This window comes from Neopelma chrysocephalum, unplaced genomic scaffold (genome assembly GCF_003984885.1).
Source record: "Neopelma chrysocephalum unplaced genomic scaffold, ASM398488v2 Primary Assembly neopelma1_78, whole genome shotgun sequence".
In the NCBI taxonomy this organism is placed as follows: Eukaryota; Metazoa; Chordata; class Aves; order Passeriformes; family Pipridae; genus Neopelma; species Neopelma chrysocephalum.
In genome coordinates, this window is record NW_020897739.1 from 1211951 (window position 1) to 1237726 (window position 25776).

Genomic DNA, 25776 nt, shown 5'->3' on the forward strand with positions numbered 1-25776 from the left:
ACAGAGGGTATAGGGGAAAGAGGGGGAGAGAAGGGGAGTAGAGGGGGAGCGGGGAGGAAGGCAGGGTGAGGACGGACAGGTAGGGTGGAGGAAGGAACAAGGAGTAGAGGGGGAAGGGTCGGGGTGTGTAGGGGGACAGGGGTAGAGGGGGACCGGGTTAGGGGGAGGGGAGGGTGAAGGGGTAGCGGTGGCATAGACGAGGGGTTCGTGTTGGGTAGCGGGGAGGGACAAGGCAGGAAGGAAGGGCAGAGTGGGGCGGGTTGGGGTGCGTGAGGGCAGGCAGAGGGCAGCAGGGGTGGGGGGGGGGAATGGGGAGGGCAGGTAGGATGGAGGAAGGAGGGGGACGAAGGAGGGTAGGGGTGGGTCGGGGGCCGGAGGCGGGCAGGGAGGGGGGTAGGGGTAGAGCGAGTTTGGGGGGGAAGGAGGGGAGGGCTAGGGGGGAGAGGGGGGGAGTAGGGGGTGGGGGAGGGGAGGAAGGGAGGGGAGAAATGAGAGGTATAGAGGAATATAGAGGAAGAGACGTAGGGGGCCGAAGCCCCCGCGTCTCACCTGGGCCCCCGGGGAAGCCCGGCCCGGGGGAGCCGGCCCCGAACGAGCCACCCCGTCCGCGCACTAGCCGGGCAAATGGCGCTGTAGGCCATTTCCGGCGCTTAAATACTCTCGGTGCCGCCCTGCGCAGCCGCCCTGGGGCCCCGCGCACCTGTGCGGCCCCGCCCCGCTCACCTGTGCGCCCCCGCCCCCTGGGCCCCGCTCTGCGCAGGCGCTCTGTGGCCCCGCGCACCTGTCCTGTCCCCGCCCCCCGCCCACCTGTGCCGGCCCCGCCCCTTGGTCCCCGCCCCTCCCGCCTCCCGTACTTCCCGGCAGAGCCGCGCACGCCCCGCCCTGGGTCGCACGTGCTGTTCCAGGGGGCGCGGAAGCGCCAGCGCTCGGAGCCGGAGCCCCGGCGCGGGGCTGCTCCTGGTGCTGTGCAGAGCCCGGGAACGGTGAGGATCGGCCGGGGTTGGGGCCGCAGCTGCGCACGGGGCCGGGTCTCTCGGGCTGTGGAGCTGGCAGGGGCGATCCGGTCGGTGCTGCAGATCCCTGCGGGTCCCGGGGCTCTGTCCCGCCCCGTGCCTCGGCTCCGAGGTTTCCGAAGCTCCTGGCTCCCCAAGCCCTGGCCTGGCCCCCAGTGTCACCCCACCGCGGGCAGGGGGAGCCCCGCTAAGTCCGCTGTTTCCTCTCCTCTCCTGTCCAGGGCTCCGGCCATGGGACCCACCGCGGCTCTGCCGGTGCCGGGGGCGCTGAATGGGCGCGGCGGCTCCGCACAGGTACCGAATAAAGGCTGGAAATCACCGGCCGTGCTGGGGCTGCCCCGGCGCCGTCCACCCGGTCCTGCAGTCGCCTGCACTGGGGTCACAGCCCCCGAGCAGCCCCAGCCGGGGAACAACCTGGGAATGGTCATCTCGGCACTTCCCGAACCGCCTCGTGCCCTGGGACCACCTTGGAGAGACCCTGCCCCTCTCAGGAACAGCAGTGGGGGCTCCACGGCCTGAAACAGCGATGGGGACTTGTTTGGATCCTCCACACACTGGCCACATGAGCCTCACAACGCTGTGGCTGGGCTGCAGAACCCAACAAGGTAAGGCTTGACCTGTATTCTGGTCCCCCCCGATGAGCTGAGGGGGGCCAAACCCTGACAGTGCGGGGCCAGGGCTCCATGTTCCAAGCACACACAGGGTTTGGATACTGTTCCTGAGCCCCCAAAATGCACGATTTGGGCTCTCTGTTCAAGGACTTAAACTGCTTGGATGAGCACTCCCAAAACACAGGACTGAAGTCACTTTCACAGCCTTAGGACTGGCCCGCTGGGACTGGTTCCAAGTGCCAGCAACACAGAACTTTATCCCTGAGGCCCCCAAACCCTCACCTCCACCAAAAACCCCACCAGATTTAGTCTCCATTTCTGAGCCCCAAAAATGCCTGATTTATTAGTCTGAGTTTCATAAGGTCATGTGGACATCCCCACAGGTGGTGACGGGGCAATATGCTTCTTGCACATTTGATTATTTTCTAAGAATTTCCGTAGCCTACCAAGAAAAATACATTTAGGATAAAAAGGTAAGAAGCTCCTCCATAAGCAGATGCAGATGTTATTCCACTGTATTCCCACTGTTTCACTCTGGTGGCTCAAGCTGATCACTGGAAAAAGTTTGAGTAAGCACAGGTAAGGTATGGTTTGGAAATCCCTCTGCACAGAAATGAGCAGGTTTGCTGTGGTGGGGCTGGGTCATTAGATCTCACTGTACTACAGGCACCAACATATTACAAGTAGTAACTAAACACTTCCCACCCCCATCCCCCAAAACGAAGCCATACGACGTAGCCTATCTGCATTACGTATTTATCCTAATAATGTAGTATCCTATTATCCAAATACCAGGTTGTTGTGGTGCCTCCAGCTCGCCGACTGATGCCCATCAGCGCTCCAGGCACACCGGGGGCACAGGGAACAGCCCCGAGTTGGCTCAGTCTGATCCCAGCAAAAGGGATGGAAGATCACCAGCAGGTGATGATCTGGGCATTCCTTGCCATGTCCCTTAGCTCAGGATGAGGTAGCTTCCACCTGCTGCTGCCAGCAAGAACCTGCTTCCAAGGACACCCCCAGTGGGCTCCCCAAGGATGACTGCGTTCCCATTCCAATGCCAGCTGCACTGCTCTTTCCGGGTAAGAAAATATATGGAAAGAATAACTAAACCCCAAGCAGTCAAGGGCTTGGGCAGCATCCAGTGCACGGAATGCTACCTGATCCTGTAAGTCACATCCTGCCCCTGGACTCTGTGATATGGGGTTTCTCCTCAGGCGCAGTGGGCTTTGCAAAGAGAAGGAGGAAGGTGTGAGTGCCCAAGGGGAGCCTGGCACTGGCTGCGTTGAGCAGAACCACACAGGCAGCAGGCAGGGCTGGTAGTGAGGGGGAGAACTCGCTCTGTGTTCCTAGAGCAGTATTAAAAGACTGGCCATAAACATTTAATATTCATTTTAGGTTTAAAAACAACTCCCCATCAACTGATACCAATATGCATTATGCAAAATAGCCACAATATCTGCAGGCTTCAAAACAAAGATAAACAATGTTGTTTTCCTTTACTTCTTTTATGCAATTATATATAAGTAAGATTAATAATGCTTGATGACATTTTCTTCCTTAAATCTCTAGGCCAGTATTATGCTACTTAACTAGATTTCAAAAGCAGAAAGAGATGAAAGTGATAAATTAGAACCGATGCCCGATCTTTGCATATTCAGCTTTCCATTACAGAAATCCCTGTATTGATCCACGTGGTCTTCTGCTTGTATTATCTTCTATTTGTCTCACTCTAATCTCATTATGACACCCTAAATCTACCCTGTTCTGCCGTTTGTGCTGAAGACTGCTGTCATCTCTTCTCCTGACATTAGCATGGGACACGTTTTTATGAAATAGATAATGGCAAACCAAATTGCATTTTGCTCCTTCTGCAATAAATAGCATAACTTGGGGAGCTGAAGCTCTGAAATGAGGTGGTACAACTCATGAGTAGTAGCTTTCAACGTGATGAATACCAAATCAGAGGTAAGTTGTGGCTCCAGACTTGTGAGTTTTCAGAATTTGTGTTCAGTAAATGGCTGTGTCCTTAAAGAAAATTTATCTTGTCAGTCCTCCTATTTTTGTGAGCCACAATTATAGCCAGTGAGGGGCAACAAAGTAGACCACATGTTTGGGGTGCTTTCTGAGATCCTCATTTCTGTGGAGCCTGACTGCTTTTGTTAAGGGGAAGTCACATTACAGCAGGGAAAAGAGAAAAACAAAAAAATCTCTTTGCCCATGTAAAGAGCAACTGATTATTAAATATTTTTTCAATTTCCAGAGCTTCCTCCATCCATAGGTGTCGGATAACTGTTGTATTAGATATTTTGAGTAATCCCAGCACGGTCCCACTTAGCCATCCCCAGAAGTTGTAAAAGCCCCTGAATTTCCCCAATATGCAGGCTTATCCTGGCTGATTACTTATCTAAAGAACTGACTGCTAATTGCTTTGGTCTTTATCAGATCTAAACATGGAGCTACTCTTTTTCAAGTCTTCACCTGTAGAAAATACATATTGTTGTAAAATGTCACCAAAACAGAAATTACCGCTTCAGCTTTCTTTGCCCTTTCTTAGCACACAAGGGAAAAGCACTCCATGGGGGTTAAAGTGCCTTATTCCTGCTTTTTGCGGCTCTTGGATCAACCTATGTGTTCATTTAGATCTTCCTGATAAGTTTTGATCTTTTTTTAGTGGAATCAGAGCCAAGTGAAGTTCTGGTAAAGCAGAGGTGAGCCAAACCCCAGCTGTCTGTATGATCTTTGACTGTGCACCTCGCTGGGAATTGCCTGTTCCCTGTACCATCTGATACGAGATCAGATGGGATTCAGAGGATATTTAAAGGTTGGTAGAACAATTTAGACAGATTGCCCAGGCAATCATTCAACATGTGCAAGGCAAGAACTGTAAGATTTGCTTAGAAAGATGCTGACCTAAGCAGAGATGGAAGGAGAGGAGAAAGAGGCTGGTTTTCATCTGCTTTCTAGGTGCCAATGATGCAAAGCCTGCAGCCACGGAGCCTGTTGTAATCCCTGTCCATAGGCAAAACTTAGGGGGAGCTGTGCTCCTGTTACACACAGCAATCTCATGGCTGTCACATCTTTAGTAAAAGCCATTGGATAATACCCCGGAGACTCAGTTTTAGCCTTGCTGTGACTCAGATGTGCCAGTTTCTAATTAGCCAGCAGCACTGGGATGTACTTTTAGGGCCGAAGACTTCCCTCAATACGTAATGTAAGCCAGCTGAGCACCTGCTCAGAGCCTTTTGAAATCAGTGAAAGACTAATTGTGACTGATTTTGATTAGGAGTCTGCTCTTGCGTGGCTGTGTAGCTGTAGCTGACTCATACTGCACTGAGGAATAGGTCCTCTGTGCAAACCTTTGGTATGAGCTTTAATATTTCATATTTATTTTACATCCACAGTGTTGATAACTGAAATGTTTTCAGAGCAATGCAAATTTTAAGGTAAGTGATGTCCCAGCCTGGCTGCTGGCTTTGTTAGACAGATTATCTCCATCTTTAAGTAATTACTTTCATCTGAACTGTGACGGTTATCAGGAATAATGACCTGGAAGATCTGAGAATAGAAACATTGTTCGGACGCTGTTTCAGCAGGCACTGCAATAACCTGATCTCACAAGAACAAACAGTAGTGATTTAAGTGAGGATTTTTGGTCTGACAGGAACAGGCTGAATGAATCACCATATCCTGTGACCCCTCCAGGGGGAGGGGTGGGGACACTTCCCCCAGCTCCATTAGCTCACCTAGCCTAAGGTGCTACTCCTGTCAGCTCCAACAGGATTCTGGTTTGGCCCAAAAACCTTTCAAAGGAGGAGGACAGATAAGCTCAGGGATAAACAAAGGTCTCTTGGAAGACAAAGTATGTATTTCATTACGACAAGGCAAATTAAATCATCTTTTTATCTTCATGGTTTATGTTTTGTTTTGCTTGCTTGGATTTCTGCTCTTTGACTTTTTCCAGTCTTGGCACATTTAACTTTCAATAATTTCATCCTCTGCCTTTTCCAGGCTGCCTCTGTTTCAGCTCACCTAACAGTTGTTAGTTTTATCATGATCTTTTTTGCCTTAGATAGTGTCCCTTGCCATTTGCCATCATTCCTAACTCTTACATGAAGGTGAATTCCCACCTGTAAGCAAGCAGGGATTTCTTGCCCTGGCCAAGAGAAGCAGTCACCTGTGAATGCATTTGCAAGTGTCAGCTGATATTTTATAAATCTCTGTTTTCCCAGAGCTCACAGATCACTTGCAGTGCAACATTTGGGGAGCTGGAAGCCTGTCTTAATGATCGTTACTCACGCACATGGTTGCTGGAAAATCATTCATGAATATTGAATCCAATTATTATGAACAGGTGCAACCAAGTAACTACATTTCATGCTCACTGAGATATCACAAACACTTAAATTTGATAAAGTTAATACACAAATATATCCTCTGGTACACAACAATAACTTCATGTACATTCATGAGAATGCAAATATAATGATCATGATTCTCAGTTTTGAGGTTGTGATCAAGATTCATTTTCAGTAATTTTAAACAATTATTTCACCTCATTGCTTAATTTCCTCTACAGCTGGGAATCCAAAAAGGGGAGAACACAGTTTATTGTAACCCCTTTCCTGCTAAAAACTGAAGCTCATTTAGGTCCCTGAGAGAAAGCACAGACAGTGATTTGCTGCCCCTGCTCTGCTGGGACTGCACATTGCATTCACGAGGGAAAGATGTCTTTATGAAAATTGATCTAATTATTTTTATGCTTCATAGTTCCCACTAAAATTATTTTGACCAGAAATAAGGCTGTTGAGCATCACTGAGCAGAAAAGGAAACATTCAGCAATCCTGATAACCCTGTAGAAATTGTTGTTGTTGCTGACCTGAGCCCTGGGGGTGAAAGTCATAATGGTAACAGCAGTAATAGTAATACTAATATTCTTCAGTAATATTAGAAAATGCTTCTTCCTATTTTAGGGAAAATGCCTATAGTGAATCTCTAAGTTACACCCTCTACACTCACTTGGTTTCTATCGATAATAATTCCTCATACCTTCCTCACAAGGCATCTTCATCAGTTTAATCTTCTACCTGTTGGGCACTGTTCCCCCTCATTATTTCAAAGGTGAGAGTGAGGAACTTTGCAATTGACCTTCACTGAGCTCCACTCACAATATCTCTCACTCCTTTGCCAGCAAGGAGAAAGATTAAAGAAAGAAAAAAAAAAAAAAAGTGTGTTATGATCTATGGAAGGCCAGAAAATGGCCTGAAGAGACGTATTTTGGATTAGCTCTGGTTATGTAAAACCAAAGTCAATTAGGATTTCCTCAAGAAAAAAAAAATTAAAGGATGAGATTATTAAAGTTATTTAAATAGTCTTATTAAGGTCTGCTCCTCAAGGTTTTAGCTTTGGCACTTCTCTGAGCAATGTGAAACGCAGACTGTGAGTAATTGTGATGGACTGCACAGAAGAGGACTTGGAGGATGATTTCATTCCCCCCTCCAAATCAATTGGAATTGACTTAGACAAGGACAGGAATTCGCTTTAGACTGTCAATCCTGCCCAATTAGCAGGAGGGTGACTTGGACCATTTGCACTTCTAATACTTAGTGGGCACCTGCTGAAGAGCTGTTAGATCGCACTAAGCTCACACCTTTGAAATTAAGCTTTGTGGGATTGCTTAGAAGATGCTCTTCCTTGTTTTGCATTTGACTCTCTCTCCTAGGGAACATGTTGCTGTGGCCCATATGTCACCTGCTCATTGTCCTGGATGAGGCAGAGCAGAGGACTGACTCCCCACTGTGGTACTTCACATTCCCACTGCTGGAATGTTGCATGACATCACTTGAAAACTGGAGTAATACGGTGCTGAATGAAACTACTCAGACGTTGCTGCAGCTTTCAGCACAGCTTTTCTATCAGCAGAGAGAAGCCAAGTCACAGATGGTTTTTACTCTGCTATAATTAATAATCATGGTACCGTGTTAGTGTCATCTTAGCATAAAAATGAATCTATAAATTGCATTCAGCATTTTTAGAGCATCTACACTGACTGTTTTTTGCAACAGGAGGGTGCTGCTCTGACAGTAAGTCTTTTTGAACTGCATTTGTAAAGAATAATTTCAATTTACTGTTTGTTTTCTTTAACATTATTTATGAAGAGGCATAGTTAATTTTTTCTGTATATCACTTTTAAATTGAGCCTTTACAGAGTTAGATTACTTTTCTTATTTTACAGCATGATGTGTTACATCACTCCTGAGCTGGCCTAAACTTTGAACAGCCTGATGCTCACAGCACTCCCTTTCAAACTGTCACGTGATAATTTCATCTGGTGACCCCAAGACTATTTTCTTTGTGGGCAGCCCAAAACCCATTAATTATTTAATGATTGGACCTGAGGATCTTAAGGGTCTTTTCCAACCTAAATGATTCTGTGATTCCATATTCCCAAACTCATTTGGCTATTGAGGAGCCCAGACAGACACATTGTATTATGTAAATTACAAATATTTTTTTCCCCCCACAGATGGGCTATTTCCTACTCAGTATAAAAGGAATGTGTTTTCCTACACAACAGCTGTAATTTACCTGATGTCATTTGCCATCCTAAACCAGAGCAGTAAAAGGCAGCCAACAAGAAGCAAAGAAAAACATGAAGCCACACCAATAACTTTGCTTAGCCCGGTGACAAGTCCTTCACTGGCCCCTAAGAGATGCCTGGAGAGTTTAAGGCTACAACTGTGTTATTGTGAGGACTGACCTGGTCTCTCTCAGGCTACAGCCCCCTTTTTTGGGGGGGGAGCTTACTGGGTCATAGCAGAAAATTCTGTTTAGTGAGTATTGATTTCCCCCCCGCCCGCTTTCCAGGGGCATGAGATGGATTGGTTTTGGAATTCATGGGAGCTTCCTGCATCAGCAGCAGCCTGTGGTGCTGCGTTCAGGGGGTTAAGTACCTCTCATTTTTCAAACTGTCACGTGATAATTTCATCTGGTGACCCCAAGTTCTGGAACTGTGGGAATCAGGGAACCATTGTTCCTAGAGATGTTCCCTGTCAAGAGCTGTGGGCCATTTAGTTTTTCTGTTCCTTATCTCAGTCAATCTTTGTTCTCAATCTTTGTATCCATATTGATTGTATATGCCAAACACACCAGCTAAACCTGCAGTGCTGCTGTGGACATACATGTAATATGCTGAGTTTGTTCAGGGTTTTTTCAAAGTATTTTAAAATTCCTTTCTCTATTACTCAGCTCCAAAAACACATCTTACAAAAACACAATGTACTTTTTCTGGAGCTCTTTTGGCAGTAAGGTCCTTTCAAAACTGTTCTGTCTGGAGGGCACCTTTGCAGATTTAGTTACGTGCTCAAGTTCATTGATGGAGTAATCCTAAGTGACTGGGAAAACTTGGCATCTGCCTGGATCCACCAATATTTTTCAGATACGACATTGATCAGTTTTACAGCCTGTTATGGCGGAAGCTTAAGCTGAGCTTTTCACAGACTCAGAAATGCTCCTGGTGAATATCTCCAATCACTTTTCAAGAGCATCCCATCAAGTTGGGTTGATAAAGATGAGATTAACCTATTATGGATGTCATTTTTCTCAAACTCCGATATTCTCATTTGTCAGTTGTCCCTGGCAAGAAGCAGGTTTGACCTTTAAGGCAGGAATATGTAAGATGATGTCAAAATGAATCAGAAACTGAAATAAAATAGAGGTGATACAGCATTTCCAAGACTGCAAGAGTGAGAGTTCACTCCCTATGCCCCCCCCCAGAAGACCCCATTCTAGAAACAGCAGTGCCAAAAACCAACAAATGCCTGCTTTACTTAAATATATTTTGGTGAATTTTAGTGTGCTTGCGAGGAAAGGGTGAATAATAAGACAATGACTGGTGCAGACAAAGCTCTCGCCACTGGCAGAGTGGCCTGACCTTCTGCAGTTTTGTCACTTTAACCTTGGAAGATTTCAGCTTTGGGACTGCAGATTGCTGTGTGCCTTGTTTAGTGAGTTTGTAAAGTAAGTTAAATGAGCTGACATGGGAAAACTCTGCTTGCTATGGATATTACTGAGTTAAATACACCCTCAGGTTTCTGTAGATTTAATCTGTTTCTCCTTGAAAGATTGAGCTCTTTTTTTATACAGCACTCACTATTACCTCATTATGTGGTACTTGGTAAGTGCATGGTTTTGAAAATTGTCTTACAGAATATTTCTGGAAAAGAATCTATGAGAGATTGAAATACTAGTGTTGAGCTTTTATTTCATGACATCACCCATCATGATCGAATGGATCATGGCTTTATTTTCCTGAGTAATTGCGCCCATCTTCCAAATTTTGTGAATGATCATTTACTGTTTCCTTCTTCAGATGATCAAGCGTGATATTGATAAAGCTCATACAGAAATGGTTCAGAATCACACTGAAATTCAATGACAAATCTGAAAAATTAAGGCCTGTCTCACAAGCACCAATCACACACCTCCTCATCCACCCAAACTGTGCCCCAAAGACAGTCCTCTGCCCAGGAATAAAATATGAGCCCCAGTCCTGGAGAAAGTCAGCCCTCAGCTCAGGCCTAGCTATGAATTCCTGTAACACAAAAGACACCAGGATTATTTTTCACCTATACCCAAATTCATATCTCTGGTGAAGGCCTGAGCTGCTGACAAATAATTCCAACAATTCAGGAATTTCTGCCACTGGTTATGCTTCTTAGTGAGTGTTATATCACAAAAGTCCATAATCCTTCCCCATGTCTCTGCCTGCCACCCCTGCTCAGGGCTATGCCCAGCACAGGAGATGTGGGATGGAGTTTTCTGAGCAGGAAATGTCCATCAAACAGAGGAGGTATCTCCACCCTTTAGTGTATCACAGTGGTGAGACGAAGATCATCACTGCAGCAATATGGCATTTATTTAGAGACGGGTAACCTTTGCCCCTTCAAACTGCTTCAGTCACATCACAGCTCAAAATCTGGCACCAGAGTTCTCAACAGCTGGAAAAATAACCTGCCCACTTCCTATTTACTTGGGTTCCTCCCATGTACCACTGCAACAGCAGCATCCTGGGCCCCTGCTTTTTAATTCTGTGATAAGTGCAGCTTTTTCAAAAATAATTTAGAATAGAGCATATACTTCTCTTCCAAATCTGAATCTAGAGAACATTTCTTTTGTAGGAAATAGTAGCACAAAACAAAAATATTGACAGAGCAGCCACTGGATTTAAGAGGAAGATTATTATAACATGAAGGAAAAACTTGCATCAAGGTTTTTTAAAGACAAACATCTCAACGCTTCATCCTTTAAAGTTCTGCCCTCATTTGTACAAGTTCTGTGAGTGCTGCAGCCGTTGTGTACAAGCACATCCGTTCCTGGAGCCTGCTAGGGAAGCTCCATGAAATATGTGCTGTCACTGGAGCAGGAGCCCCGGCTGCCAGGCTGCCAGTCGGTGGTGTGGGATGGCTGCCAGCCCATCTGCCCCACACCTGTCCCGGGAGGGCTCCGTGGCCCAGCCCTGCGTCCCACCCCAAAGGTCTCCCGCGACCAGGCGGGCGCGGGGCCAGCGCCTGATGTCACCCTTCCCCCTAAGGACGTGATGCATGGAAAGGGAAGAGCACAGCAGGTCGGGTTCGTGCTCCAGGATTTCAGGGTGCGGTACAAGGACTTGTGTTTATGCTCATTCACACTTTGTGAATGTATACACTCTCAGAGAGATACATGAGAGGATCAGTGGGCAGCTGCCAAAATCTTCAGCTCCCAACTTGTGTTCCCAGCTGTCACCCGTGCCAGGATTTGTGGTGCTTCAGTTGGCAGAGTGCCAACAGCAGCGCCCCTGTCCTCCCCTCCAGGGCCCAGGACTTTATCCACGCTGTGTTTTCCTATCACTCTCTGGATTTTGCTACCAGTGCCTGCCCAGCCTCGCCCAGAACAAAACCAGCCAGAGTTTGACCATGATTATTTATAAGCTAAAACATAATCTGCTCCGGTAAAATGTAAGACCTAAAGTCATCACACTCCTGTCTGTTTACCTCTTCATTACTCAGCCAAAAGAGATAAGTATTTATGATTGCAGCTTTCAAAGTAAGTTTCCTTCTTCCCACAAAAATCCCTCAACATAATAAATAATTCTAATTAGCTTACTAGCAAAGGATTTAGCCTTTTCCTAATAAATCCAAATAGTTTCAATAGGACAAGTTCACAGTCATTTTTCTTTTCTATCCCTCGCTACAAGACTTGCCTCTTCACTTTTTTATACTCAATGCTATATTTCAGATTTTTAAGCTGAAGAAAAATCCTTCTCTCTGAAGCAGATTTTCTCATCAAGTGAGCCATATATATTTTTTAATAGGAATATCAAACCCAGCCTGACGGAACAAACACCCTAAGACATCTTCTGGACATGAATGTCTCTTTGAAAATATTAAAGCTCTAAAGGCTGAATTGTTTGCAGGTTTAACTGAACTGAGAGAATAAGAGACACTGCAATAAGACAAAATGACGACTCAGGTCTGCAGCATACAATCAATATTATAGGATTTCTTCAGCAGCCCATGCCCTGTTCACCAATTTAACACATAAAATATGTACACTTTAAAAATGGTTCCTGAAATGTTGCCCTTCAATCTATTAACAAAAGTTGCCTGAGTAGGTACTTGAGAAAATCCTAATGCTAAGAAACATTTTGATTTTAGCATTTACTTTTGAATGGGGCCTTATTTTTTTAGCCAGATTTTGAAACTTTTAGTTAATGTGGTGGAATCTGGCCTTTAATAGATACTTTTAACTTTAATGTAGTGTAATGGTACGAGTGGACCTTTGTTTCCAACTGCTTGTGCTTGTTTCTGTTGACCCTATATTGACCCCAAATAAATATGGTGCTAGGTTTACATATAAATTAATGTAGTATAAAGATAACTATTATTTCTTCAGAAAGAGTCCCCTAGAACAACATAAAATTTCTTCTCAAGCCAAGGAAAGTTTATTTCACCTCTGGTAATTTTATTGTGGGTGTGCTAGGTGGAAATACAGAACTGTGAAAAGGCTCATTTTAGCAGGGATAACAACTCACCAAAGTTATTCTGAGGAATGGGGTGGAATGAATCATATTCATACGTGTGTGTGCCGGATGGCAAAAATCAATGCTTTCTCTTAGCAAAGACACTCTCGGGGATAGAGAAATCAGAGCTGTGAAAAACCCAACAAATTTTGCCTGACAGATTTTCCAGGCAAACTACACCACTGGTGCACTGGGAGTGCGCTGGGGATGTCAGGCCCTGCATGGAAGGAGCAGCCCGTTTCACTGCGGCTCCTTTGGCATCCCTGGGGATGCCCAGAACCCACTGCACTCCCCATCCCCAATGCGCTGCCCGGGCTGGGAAGCAGTGGAGATGTTGGGATGGCAGGGAGCAGGAGTCCGGAGGGGGATACAGGACGGGTGCTGCAGAAACAGGCAGGTGCTATCACACGCAAACCCGAAAATGGGGAGAAAAATAAGAAAAGCAGATTTGAAGGGAAAGAAAAATGAAGCACGGTGTTCCAAGATGAACAAACCCCACTCGCTGGTGTCCCCATCCTATTAAGATCTATCCCAGTGGCCCAGTTCAGCACTGTTCCCTATTTGATGCCAGTGCTGTTGCAGGTATTCCCTGGAGGCTCACCACCATTAAGCCGGTGTAATGGTGTGCAGGCTGAGGAAGTCCAATTACTGGTGGTATTTAATGGGCCCCTTTTAAAACATCCCTACCTCACTGAGTCCAACAATACCCTGTCAAACAATAATCATGGCCAGAGTGGTGTATATTCCTGCAGGCCTCAGCCACAAAACCTGCCCATTGTGTCTGCGTCTCCAGCCTTCAATGGCCCCGAGAGAACAGGGAGAATTTGTATTTCTGTCCAGGAAATGCTCTCTCCTGGGAGGGAGAAAAGCAGCCTTTTCTTGCCCACCATTACCAACAATTATAGCCCTGCCTCTTTGTTTGTCAGCACTAATAATGTGGCTCAGGAGAGAGCAGAACAGATGATGAAAGGTGCTCCACTAGTGTGGTGCTGACAGCTACTGAACTACCTTTGGTCCTTGTTAGGAAAAATTATGTGATCTAAATGTCAGTGCCTAATGCAGCCCCATCAGAATGCACAGGACTGGAGCACATACAGCAAAAATAAGGGAAAATTGCTGCAGCCTGATGGTTGCTGGCTAATACCAGCAGTAAGTAAAGGACTACATGGAATTGAAAAATTACATATTTAACAAGTAGATGGATGGTAATACTTATTTTAGGCCAATACTGAATTCTGTCTGGGGCCATTAATTACAAGTCAATCTGCTGATCTGAGTGGGAGTGAGGGGTTTACAAACCATTGCCATGACAAAAGGATCCCTCCCATCAGCAGCTTGTTGAGGTGCCCTTGTAGGGTATTTGCACAGAAAATACACTGCAGAGCAAGGCTGAAGGCAGCAGCTTTTATCCAGTGAGTCTCTTCTATATTCTGTGCTGTGCACCAGGAAGCAATACTGCTTTATGTTAAAAGGAAAAAAAGAAGCAACCTAAGAGCGGGAGTTGCTCTAAACACAAGAAAGTCCACACTTCCAAAGGCAAACTTGCCTTGTTTTCACTCTTGCAAATAAAAGGGCAAGTCTCTGTTTGCTTCATCCTCATCAGAAAAGCTAACCCTTGTTCTGCTAAACAGGATCAAACCAGTATTGATTCTACTCTGAGAATAATGTAGCTGAAAATTAGATGGTTTACACACACACCAAAACAAGTAGCAATAATGAAGTTGGAATAGCAAAGCTGAGCCTTAAGCTAGGCTTGATTCATACCATGAAATCATCAGGTTTTATGAGCTCAGGAGGGCTGCACCTCTTCATTATCTGGATGGAAGACTTCACAAAAAGCCTCAGGAGCTGAAGGAGCAATGGAGGTACTTCAGCTCAAGATCAATAAACTGTCATGCTGTTCAGTGCCTGGGTGCACTTTGTTGCCAGAGATCAGTTTGGAAGGGCTCGAACACTTACTGCCACTGCCAGCCCCGCAGCAAGAGCATCCCTGCGTCCCACCAATGCTCAGCCTGCTTTGTAAAGAAGATTCTAGAATTAGAGGACAAGATGAGGACAGTGACCAAATGCCTGGGGCTGTGCCTGCCCACACTTTGTCACACCGAGCTCTGGCTCACGTCAAGACCAGAAGGTTGCTGGTTGAAGGGGTGGCAGCGGTAGCAGCCCTGCCTGTAGCTGTGTCCCTCTGCTACTCAGATACTGGTACCATTTTTATTTGGTGCCTCCTAGGTTCATGTAACAAAAGGCAGACAAAAAGTAGGCCTGGTTACATTTCTATGGCAGAGCTGTAGGAACCCATTACAGCCCCTCTCCCCCCTCCACTCCTACATGTATCTCCCATATATCCCTTTTTGCAGACTTAAAACATCTTAGCCTATTTATACGGAAGTTTACCACACTTTTGGCTACCCTGTCACACCTATCTATACCTTCTCTCCTCATAATTGTAAAGCTATAAGACTACAGCTATACACAGAACTCGTTATATCATTTATCAGCACCAGTTTTGTCTGCTGTTTTCTCACTCTTCCTGCCCCTCAAGCAGGTGAGGAGAGTTCAAGTGGTTTAAATGATCACATACATGTCTCCAAAATACTTATTGCTGCTGAAGTCTAAAAACATGCATTTTAGATGAGACCCCAAATTACACTTCTTTCTCCTTACTAGAGGAATCATTAGAAAGCCAATTGAGGAGTGAACTTCCATCATTTATAACTTTTTTTATGTAAAGCCAAGGAGCTGGATTGCAGTGAAGTACCTGAGCGCTCACTGCAGGCACTAATGCTGTTTATCTGCTCTGTGCAGGCTGTGCTGTGCTCAAGGTGACTCTCACAGATACCTGTGTGCATAAATACCACACTAACCACATCCCCCAAGATGTACATAATGCATTACTTAGTCAAAGCAGCAGCGTGAGGCAATGCATCATGCAAGTTACTGACACCCAGAGGGGCTCGGGGCTCTTACCAGCACTGAGTGCTTAACTGGAGTTTGCTCCTGCCTCTCTTATTCCAGCTTTCCTGGTTGTTTTTGCCAGTACTGTGTGGTGACCAGCAATCCCCCAGCATTTGCAAAAAAAAAAAAAAAAGCCCTTTACTGTGTTGCTAAGTGCAGCTTGACACCACTCAGTGACCCTGTTAGAAAAGCTCAATCTTTGAAAATATATCCCTCGGTAATGTTGTAGACAAATCATAGTGAATATAAGCAGCTTTGAACTCTGAAGTCATCATAATCCACAGTCATAATTATGTGAAATGAATAAATGAAGCTGGATTAAGTGATGATCTCTGACCAGGTTCCAAAGAATGGCACTGGCTGCACCAACAGTTAGCAAAAGGAATTGGAAATGAGGCCAACTAGTCAGGAAAAGACTGCTCATCTTAACTTATATTCCCTGTGGTTTTGTGCTAAGAGATTATTGTTATTTTTTCATCTACCAGCCTGTAGAGTACCTCAAAACTGCATATGAATTTTCCATGGTGCAACTTGCTATCTATCCCTTGCTCAGGGCTCCTCTGGACCCACTGAGAGGCTGAGGAGGAGGGAGGAGGCCCAGGAGCTTCCTTCTGCTGAAGGAATCTGGAGGCTCAGGAGGGACTTTTAAATGGTGACTAAAGAGGGAAAAGGGACTTTGTCAGAGCACTTTAGTGGATGCACATGGCATTAAGGCATTGCTGCAGTTGGGGTCAGGCGAGAAAGGCCAGAGAGTTCTTCAGAAATCATAACATCATAATAAATAGATAAATCTCTCAGAAGTGCGGAAAGAGATAGACCTTAAACATGTGCTGTGGTTTAACCCCAGCCAGCAACTGAACCTCACAGTCATTCATTCCCCTCCAGTGGGATGGGGGAAAGAATCAAAGAGAGTAAAAGTGAGTGCACTGCTCAGCGATAACGAAAGCACCCCTGATTTATCAACAGTTTTCAGCACAAATCCAAGCCACAGCCCTATGCCAGCTACTTTGAAAAGAATGAACTCTTTCCTAGCCAAAACCAGCCCACATATCAAAACCATCACATCTTCACCCAGAACAGCAGACTTGGTGTACCCAAACTAAGTATTTTGATTTTATGTTGACTTACGGAAAAATATTGCCCAAGAAATCTTTGGCTTTACAAATATCCTTTCCCCCACCTCCCTTTGAAGGGAAATGTATCAGATGTGAATTTAGCTATAGATATTATACTTGTTAAGATTTTGGCTCCTACTACAGCTCTTACTGTAATGCTAACTTTAGCATAATACTTCAGCTTCAATAGATTTTTAAAATCTGGGAAGTCTTAACACAAATTTTACCATGAGGAGTGACTCCTAGATTATCTGTACACTGCAAATTCTCTCATCAGAAGTCAAATTGTCTGATGAAATGTGTATTCCTGAAATGTCCACATGGAGTTGTAGGGGGGATTCAATTACTAAACCACACCTAGTGCAAGATACACTTAAATACACTGAAATATTTACATGCAAAGAGCAACAAAAAATGTCAGTGGACAACTCCTACAAGTTATTTCAAGCATCAGAAACAGTGCCAGATCTTCACGATTTCCGTATGAAGGCTCTGCACACATCACAGCAGGGTTTTTCACCTCTGGGTCACTGACTGCAGGGCACCAGGCTGCAGGTGAACTACAGTCAGCAGTCTCAGTTCTCTGCCTCTTTTAGTTTCTTTTGTGTCTTTAAATGAGGAACACAGTGTCAAAAGCATCCCGTGTTTGACAAATACACGGGAGGTGATGTGGTGGTGTTGTTATTATTTTTCCTGTGTACTCAGCTAGCAGGCCGTAAAGCACACCCTGGTTTGCCTCCAGAAGCCAATCAGTTCTTCCTCATGACCAAAGAAACAAAAAAATAAATTGAAACATTCCACAATCTTTGTCCCTTGATTTCTCGCTTTTATCCACAACTTCTCCCTCTCATTTTCCAACTTAAGTAGTGAGGATTCCAATCCTCTTCCAGAAAATGGGAATAAACTAGTAACAGCTATTTCAGAATAAACATTGACTGTCACAACTCTTCGAAGCCTGTTCTGCAGTACCACCAACACCTGCACAATCCCTTGCAAACCTTCCAAGCTACCGTCTATCCTCACCAAGCAGTGTCACATTGAACTGCTGTGGTTCCACCACCTGAAGGGGAACAACAGTGTCTCTGGTGACACGCCAGACACATCTTGCCATTTCTGTACGCGTGGCCAAGCTGCAGAGGAATAATTCACCAAGGGTGATGTGCAGGATTTGTCCCACCCGGTGTCTTTTCTATTGTAAATGCCAAAGATGCATCAGTCTGGAGGCTGCTTTTCACTTCTAATTTCCCAAAAAAAAGCACTTGCAAAGAAGATGAGGCAACTGTGAAAAACTGCCACTTGTTTCTGTTGGGGAGAGGACGCCCACCCTTCACAGGTACATCCCTGTCTGCTTCCATTCCCTGCTATAATGAGCCCTGTTCCTCCCAGTTTAGAGCACTGCCTGCAATGCCAGACTAAAGAGACGCCTTTCCCACTCTCCTCCCTGAAACAGATACAAGCTGGCACACATGGAAAAGTACACAGCAATGCCTCCTACTTGCCATTATTTAAATGCCACATCTTTATTTAAAAGAGAAAAAAACCCACCAACCTCATCTCCCCAGAAAGTTACATCAAGACACGCTCTCATCCTTTCAAACACAGCAAAACTATGTACATTTTCTTCTGAGAAGAAAAGAATTACTTCCTAATTTTCCAGGTATTATGTCTACAAGGATTTATTGGGGAAGGAGGGGCTGCTCTCCCTCTTTTTTTAGCCCATCTTGGTGCACTGTGCACAAGGCCACCTCACCCTGGAAAATGTCACTGCTGCTGCCCTCTTGCTAGAGCTGCTATTTTGGAACAAAAGCACTTTAGGATTGCCTTTAATCAAAATGTGATGCGGGGTCCTAAAGTTTGTAATAAGAAAATGCTGTCACTCTGTTTCGTACCTCAGATTTTAAATTGATGGCCTATTTAAGAAGATGACATGAACAGAGCGCCTCTTTTCTCCAAGCATGTAGTTAGATGCAATCACCATTTGTGTTTCGGAGCTCTCAGGTTCTCTACCGCTTCCCATCACTTTGTTAAATGTCATCCCTCACTACCTGTCAAGGCCTTTGCATTTTCTAAAAACCAGGAAAATTATTAGGGAGCCTTAAGAAGGTCTTCAGGACGTAACTGTCAGTCTCTTTTTTCCTTTTAAATATCAAGAGCTGTGTTAATTCACTACATTTTCCATGTAGGTGGAAGTTGTTTTCTCAGCTACATCAGGCAAATCCCCAAACTTCCCCGAATTCCAGGGTAAAATATGTTAAAATTGCCTCAACACCATTTATTACAAATTTTAGAATATGGGGAGGTAAGAGTGTGAGACTTGCTGAAAAAAATATATATACTGAGATTTCCGTGAATCACAGCAGTGTAACTCTTAAGAAAACTTATTTGGATTTTCCTGTTAGTTTTTAAGTCATTAAAAATCACTTAAATAAAATAAATAATAGAAGTTTGAGGCACTAATCATTCCAAAGATAGCGAAAGTTTGCCAGCTGGACAGACCTTCAAGAGAAACTGCAAGCACATGTGCAATATCTTTCCTCATAATTTTGTTCCATTTTAATTGAAGACATTTCTTGGATCACAATTTAAAGATGGAAACATCTAGAAGGTAGATCTTTCATGCCAGAGAAAGGGCTGGTTTGAGCCCTGCTGTGTGGGCAGAGCTATGGACAAGATGTTGTTCTGCCCACAGCATTTCTGGAGGAACTGCCTTCTGTCTCCCTTGGAAGAAAGTTCTCCTACATGACATACTTAAACCATTGAAGGAAAGAAAGGACAAGACCTAAAAACACTTAGAGAATAATTTTCAGAACCTACTTCTGTCTTTGTAACTCACACAATATGGGTATTAATGAGAGTAAATATATTTAAGCATTTTTGGCCGCAAATCAGTAACTCCTGGGTATAACCTATATAAGTAACTACCTTCCCATAGAAAACATCCAGCAGATTAAGGATACTCCTACACCTAATAAACACCAGCAATATAATTATGTGCTTGATTTAGTAACCATGCAAGAGTGCAAGTGGGAAAATTAGTGAATACACACTAACAAGGCCAGAAGAACCTGGGAAAAAAACCCCATGGTTGCATTGTGGGTAAAAATAATGTTCCTTCAAAGAAAGTAGAATAAATTCTAAGGGATAATGCAGCAATATATTTTACTCTGGCATGCATCCCCTTGCCCTGATAACATGCACATATGGCTAAAAGAACAGAATTCACAATCCTTAGAAATTTATAAAATGGAAACATTGATTGCACTAAAAAAATGTATTATTATAATGACAGACTGCACCCGTATGATTTTATTAATTGATGTCCAATGTCCAACAGAATGTAGTTTTGAAACTGATAGATTGCTGGATTGTTATCTCCCTTAATTTCTTTTTAATAAATTAAAACCCACCAATCTGCTATAGACATCATTATAGGTACAGGGAAGGCATTTGATTTATAATGTTTCTAAATAGATGGCACTGTGATGAATTACCACTGCACAAGATAAGTAGATTATTGGGTTGTGGGCTCTATTTTCTACTTTTTCACTTTTCAAGCTATGATTCCAAGAAAAAAATTCCTGTAGATTTTACAAGAGAGGCAATGTGTGGTGGTACTGAAAATCATGGTTCTCTCTTTGAGAGAAAAAAAAAGTAGTATATTGGCCATCCACCATGGAAAACCTGGGAGGAAGCACTGCCAGGTCCAAGGTACAATCCTTAACCCAGGGCAATAGACTGTATTTATGGCAAGAAAGGGATTGGATTTTAAAATGAGGATGATGCAAGGAGACGAGGAAGAAGAGGGGATGAGATGTGTGCTGCTAACGTTCACTTTCAAAAACCCATTAAAATTTGTATGTATGTGCAAATGTGGGCATGTTTTCCTGTGTAGGTCTGAGTGGGCACATATTGGGAAAAAATAGGTGGAAAGGACCTTAACCATCAGCTTGGGTGGCTCATCTTTAGAAACCTCACCCATTCCCAAAGTTTGTGCCAGTATGTTCAATAACAGAGATTTCAAAGCTCTCTTGAGCAGTCATTCCAGTGCTTGTGTGCACAAATATGTGCTAACATAAAGATGTCGTCTTCAAGTTTGCTGGAAATAAGTACTTTAAATCTAGAACTTGTTATTCAAAATTGTTCTGTTAAAAGAGTAATAAATTAAAAAGACTGAATTCCATTTTTCCAGCTGGCAGTATTCTTTTGAAATGAATTTTTGATATCCATAATGGCATGTTTTCCTATGGATTAATAAAACCATAGCTAAGGGGAACCATTACTATCAACATGAGTCCAGGGCCTCAGACAGCTAATTAATAGCAGATCGCTCTTCTCTCGATTCCAGGTTTTTTTAAATGTGAAGATCTCCATAATTGAATGTCATGCAGAATATTATGCAAAGCATCATGCTTTTCCCAAGATCAGCAGGAGCTGAGTGCCATCGGAAAGGATGTGACAGTACAGAGTTTGAGGAGCTCTAATGTTTACTCATCGAAAGTCTACAAATGCAAATCACAGTAGGACTCAAAATGGAGCCCTGGGGGAATCCGAGAATAACTGAAGCCCAGCTGGAATGAAAAATCCTCTGGAGCAACAAATTCAATATGCCAGGGAAAAAAAGTAGATCTGAATAGAATAAAGTCTTGCAAGCAGACTGGCAAACACAATAGCAAAAGTTGTGCTTAGAGATGAAAACCAAAATAAAAAAGGGTGTTACCATGATGGGAAGGGGGACCTGAAACACATTAACCTAATTGCATTCTCACCAATTAAAACGAGGACACTTTCATCTTCAAAATCCTGCATGTTAACAAACACCTCAGCATCCTGTTGTCCATGTAGAACTACACTTTCTACGTGTCTTCTTAATGAAATATGTGTAATATCCAATTACCAGTCAGTCTCCAATTAAAATACTATTTCCCAATAATCTGATCCTGCTAACTGAATTTCCACGCGAGCCCTTGGCATCCTACTTTCTGAGCAGTTCTGCCATCCATCAGTTATTGTGCTGTCAGGTCTGGGGCTGTGCTGAGCAGATGGCCATGGACGCTGCCTGAATTCCGACTGCTGGTTTCCATGCAAGCAAAGATGGGAACGAACATTTCCATATGGAGCACAGTTAAAATGAACCCACAAGGTGTCACTGTTGCTCTAGAGAAATTTAGCAGCCGGGGGATTTATCTGGGCATAAAGTAAGACTGAGAGTGGGGGATTGACTCCAGTGGGGATGCATCAGCAGAAGGTCTGGTAACTGTTCTTCACTCTCCCAAACACTACACATGCCCACATCTCTAAAGGAAAAAAACCAGCAGCAACACCTACCCAAATATCATGAGCTCCTCCTTCCTTCTGCCAGTTCCTCCCTGCTTGCTGTGCTGCTGCCTCTTGCAAAACCTCCATGTTGGATAACATTAGGCTGTGCCACTGCTCCAGCTGGTGAGGCTGCCAAAGTGAAGGCAGCTGGGCCCTGGAGCTTTCAGAGCCCACCTTTCTGAACCAGAAAGCAAAGCTAACAGCAAACATGAATCTGCTGCTCGTCACAACATGCAACAAGAGCCAAGGGCTTCCTTGGGCCTGGCTGTTTTATTTCAATGAAAGATTTATAGTAAAAATAAATATTTAAGTAAAACCAACCAGAATATATTTCAGAGCATGATTGGCTTTACTCAAGCCTACATATTCCCAATTTTAACCAAAAAAAAAAGGGGTTCATAGCATGCATCCTGTAGGGAAACACACCCACTACAAATATTACAACACTTGCAGGAGCAAAGATTCAGACCAAACAGAAGCACATCCTCACAGTGTCTTCCCTAAACAGTTGTCTATGGATTAACTGTGCCAGTTCATTTTTCACAAGCTGTAAATGAGGTTTTTATAAGAGAGAGGTGGCTCATCTGTGTGTTTGGTGGGATGCTTCTACTGAAATTTCTCACCACCACTGCTGCAGGTGGATGGATGTCCAGATATGTCCATCAGTGCTACATGTGTGAGATGAAAGGAGAAATAACTGAATGTACCTCAGGAATGCTGAGTTGCCCTTGGGATGATGAAGACAATCTTGAAAGCAAAAATAATTAATTTTCTTATTAATCCAGTCTCAGCAAAAGAAACCACATCTGTGCTGTTTTCCACCTCTCACCCTTCACTAGTCTTCAAGATAATGGGCTTGCTAGAAATAGAAATGGTGGGGTTTTGTAATCTCCAACACCCCCATAGACCACTCACACTCTCTTTTGCTTTGGAAGTGATTTCTCACTATGGAACTGAGAAAGATTTCAAAGAACATGAAATACAATGAGCAGAAACCTGTTTTCTCTCATCAGGCACTTTGTAACACTGGCTGCAACTCTGCTGTATTGGGATGGAGAATATGGTATAAGTACCTACATATTAGAGGGTTTCCATATAAAGGGGTGTTGCTGCTGTGTGGGTGAAAGAATCAGACCTAGGTTTGATACAACCAGAAGCAAACACAATTTCTAGCCCTTTGCTGTCCTGACTGAGACCTTCACAAAGCTAATGCAGAGAATCACAGCCTGCAGAAAAATCACTGGGTTTTAGGCCATGTGCTGCAGAGGTACTCCTGGGCTTGCTGTAAGTCCCAAAATCACACCAAAACCACAGAATAAATGGATAACACTGTGTATGGTAGAGCAGTTCTCAGTATGCCCAGTTAACTCGAACTCTGTTTTAATCTGGATGTATTAAAAACTCTCCAGAACCGAGTCAGTGTCCAGATATATGAGCATTTACGAGGCACACGAGACTTCCACTAAATAAATCATGTGATCTCTCCCGGGCTCAGGAGCCCCTGCAGCTCATTCACCCAGAGCCAATGAATCACAGCTATGCTGAGCAGGGAGCTGCACAGCACAGCCCATCAGGACCTCATTTTCTTACTGTGGACATGGTAATAATGTTGCTCCCACTGATCACTGCCGAGAGTCCCCGTCACAGATCACGCCAGCTCTGGGCAAGGCAGCAATTCTGTTTCCTTACAGCAGGTTACAGCTGACATCAGTCATCCCCTGGGCCTGCAGAGGTGGCCTCTGGCTGCCAGAATGTCTCAGCCAGCACCTTGAGCATCTCTGCCACTATGGGCAGGAAAGGGAAAGGAGGAGGAAACAAACTAGTTGAGCTAATGGAGGAGTTCTGTTTGGAGGAGAACCGTTTGCCTGAACAGATGGATTAGTGCTGGCCCGACATCCACCTCCAGTTCCCTGAGCTGTTAATAGCCTCAGCCTCTCCCAGTGTTAGTCACAGAAGTGCTGTTCAGAAAAAGGGACCATTTCCTTTGCTGAGCTGGAAAAAGCAGCCTATATAGGCTGGGGGTATCTCTCCTCTTTCTCCTGTCTGGTTGTCTCAGCACTGTCTGGCTGCAGCCTCATTTATTTCAACTGCCTGCAGCTGGGGCATCGAGCCCACGTTCACCTTGGTCCTGGGACACGGCAATTTCCTAGGACAGATTGAAATGGCCCTCACAGCCCACCTGCACCCCACTGCCTGCTGGACACAGGGGAAAGGCAAAATGAAAGAAGAGCAGCTGGGTTTGGTTTTAAGGAGGCAAATTACTACTTGAATGGGAGAACAAGCCAGTTGCAGAGTGCAGTGGAGGCTTGAGAATGATGTGAGTAGATGATGGAACTAAAGTCACCACCACGAATATGCACACAAGAATCAAACCCACCTTCGCCCAGTGCTTCTGGAAGAGTGGAGTGAAAGAAGGGGCTTATTTTTTACTGAATGGCTTTTTTTTGGCACATGTCACTGCTAAATCAAACCCAGGAGCTTCCACAGTGAGCAGAAACAATCTTTGGCCATAACCTTACAGAGTATTTTCAGAAGCAAATACAGCTTTGGAACAGAAATCTGTCCTTTGAAATGAATTGTAATATACCTATTACTAATGAGTTTTACTTTAAAGACAGCCTATTTGCTCTGCATTTGTCAGCACTTCCTCTGAGATTCCTACTGCTAGATTAGTATGGAAAATGTGGGAACATTGGGTTACACCATTTGAATATGTTAGGCTATCTTTTCTGTAAACAAAGGGCTCATCAAATAGTGGGCTTTCCTTGAAGATAGACCTGCTATATTGAGAAACACAAAAGCCACTCAACAGTTGCCTAAAGACACGGTAACCTTCTATTTTCTAGAGGAAAGAATGACTCATGGATACTGCAGCACGAACTGCTCTTCTCCTGTTCATTATCCAGGGGAGGTCTTTACCTATCACGTTACAGAAGCATTTCATACCTTCATAGAGTTCATTTCCCCCCAGGTGCTCTCCACTGTGCTTGATATTAATTATTTGTGATAGTTAACATTTACTGAAAGGTATCGCAAAATCCCTCCCAGCCATAGGGAAAGGAGCTAATACCTCAGGTAAACAAAAAGCAGTTTTCCCTATGGAAAAACAGCATGATTTCAGCATGAGCTGGCTGCTCCACATTACCACTGACCCAGAGAGGACTGGGTATCTGAAAGAGGCACCAGCCATCACCTCCCTCAGGGGTGGGCTGAGATCTGACACAAGAAGTCAGCACAAAGCAATCCAATGTCCACTCGGGGTAACTGCCTCCCTCCTGGTGTTAAAGAGGTCATAACTCTTCTCAAATCCAAAATACTCTTATTGTGTACAACTTGTTGCAATGTAACTGAGAAACACCTCTCTGTCAGGCCTTCCCTAACCACAGGCATGTCCTTGTGTACAACTAAATAAAAATCAAGAAATTGCACGGCTTTATTTTCTCGAAATCCCTTGCAGTTACTCATTCTTTCATCAGAACTTTTCCCAGCCCCCTTACATTTCTGGTGTCTCTGTCTGCTGGGATTACTTTCTCCAGGAGATTTGAGAGGGACTTGAGCAGGAAAGGGGCTCTAGTCTTGCTTCTGTGAGTATAAGAATGGCTGTCCTAAACCACAGCAAAAATCTGTCCAGGATGCTGTCTCTGACAGCAGATAACAGCCAGGGGTAAGGGACTTATATGGAGGAAGTGGGAATACCCTCCAAATGATC

The 25776-nt window shown here is 44.4% G+C and overlaps 1 protein-coding gene and 1 long non-coding RNA gene across 4 annotated transcripts in view; one reads left to right on the top strand and one right to left on the bottom strand.

Annotated features, from left to right (window-relative positions):
- The window catches only part of LOC113970662, a 74288-nt gene that overhangs the window by 22918 nt on the left and 25594 nt on the right, over positions 1 to 25776 (bottom strand). The window lies entirely within an intron of this gene.
- LOC113970660 lies at positions 1232 to 7917 on the top strand. 2 transcript variants are annotated; one of them, XM_027689800.1, is made up of 3 exons: positions 1232 to 1618; positions 2581 to 2703; positions 6596 to 7917. In XM_027689800.1, the coding sequence occupies exons 1-3, from the start codon at positions 1285 to 1287 to the stop codon at positions 6619 to 6621; spliced, it is 483 nt and encodes a 160-aa protein (XP_027545601.1). In that variant the 5' UTR covers positions 1232 to 1284; the 3' UTR covers positions 6622 to 7917. The 2 variants fall into 2 exon arrangements, with proteins under 2 accessions (XP_027545601.1, XP_027545600.1); XM_027689799.1 differs by having other exon boundaries at positions 7345 to 7917.

What these genes read in the sequence shown, in the direction of transcription:
- LOC113970660 (XM_027689799.1), top strand. Translation starts at nt 1,285, where the DNA reads ATGGGCGCGGCGGCTCCGCACAGGTACCGAATAAAGGCTGGAAATCAC. An exon ending in GGGCTGCAGAACCCAACAAG is followed by an intron (nt 1,619 to 2,580) that starts GTAAGGCTTGAC and finishes CATGTCCCTTAG; the next exon opens with CTCAGGATGAGGTAGCTTCC. An exon ending in AGCTGCACTGCTCTTTCCGG is followed by an intron (nt 2,704 to 7,344) that starts GTAAGAAAATAT and finishes TCTCTCTCCTAG; the next exon opens with GGAACATGTTGCTGTGGCCC.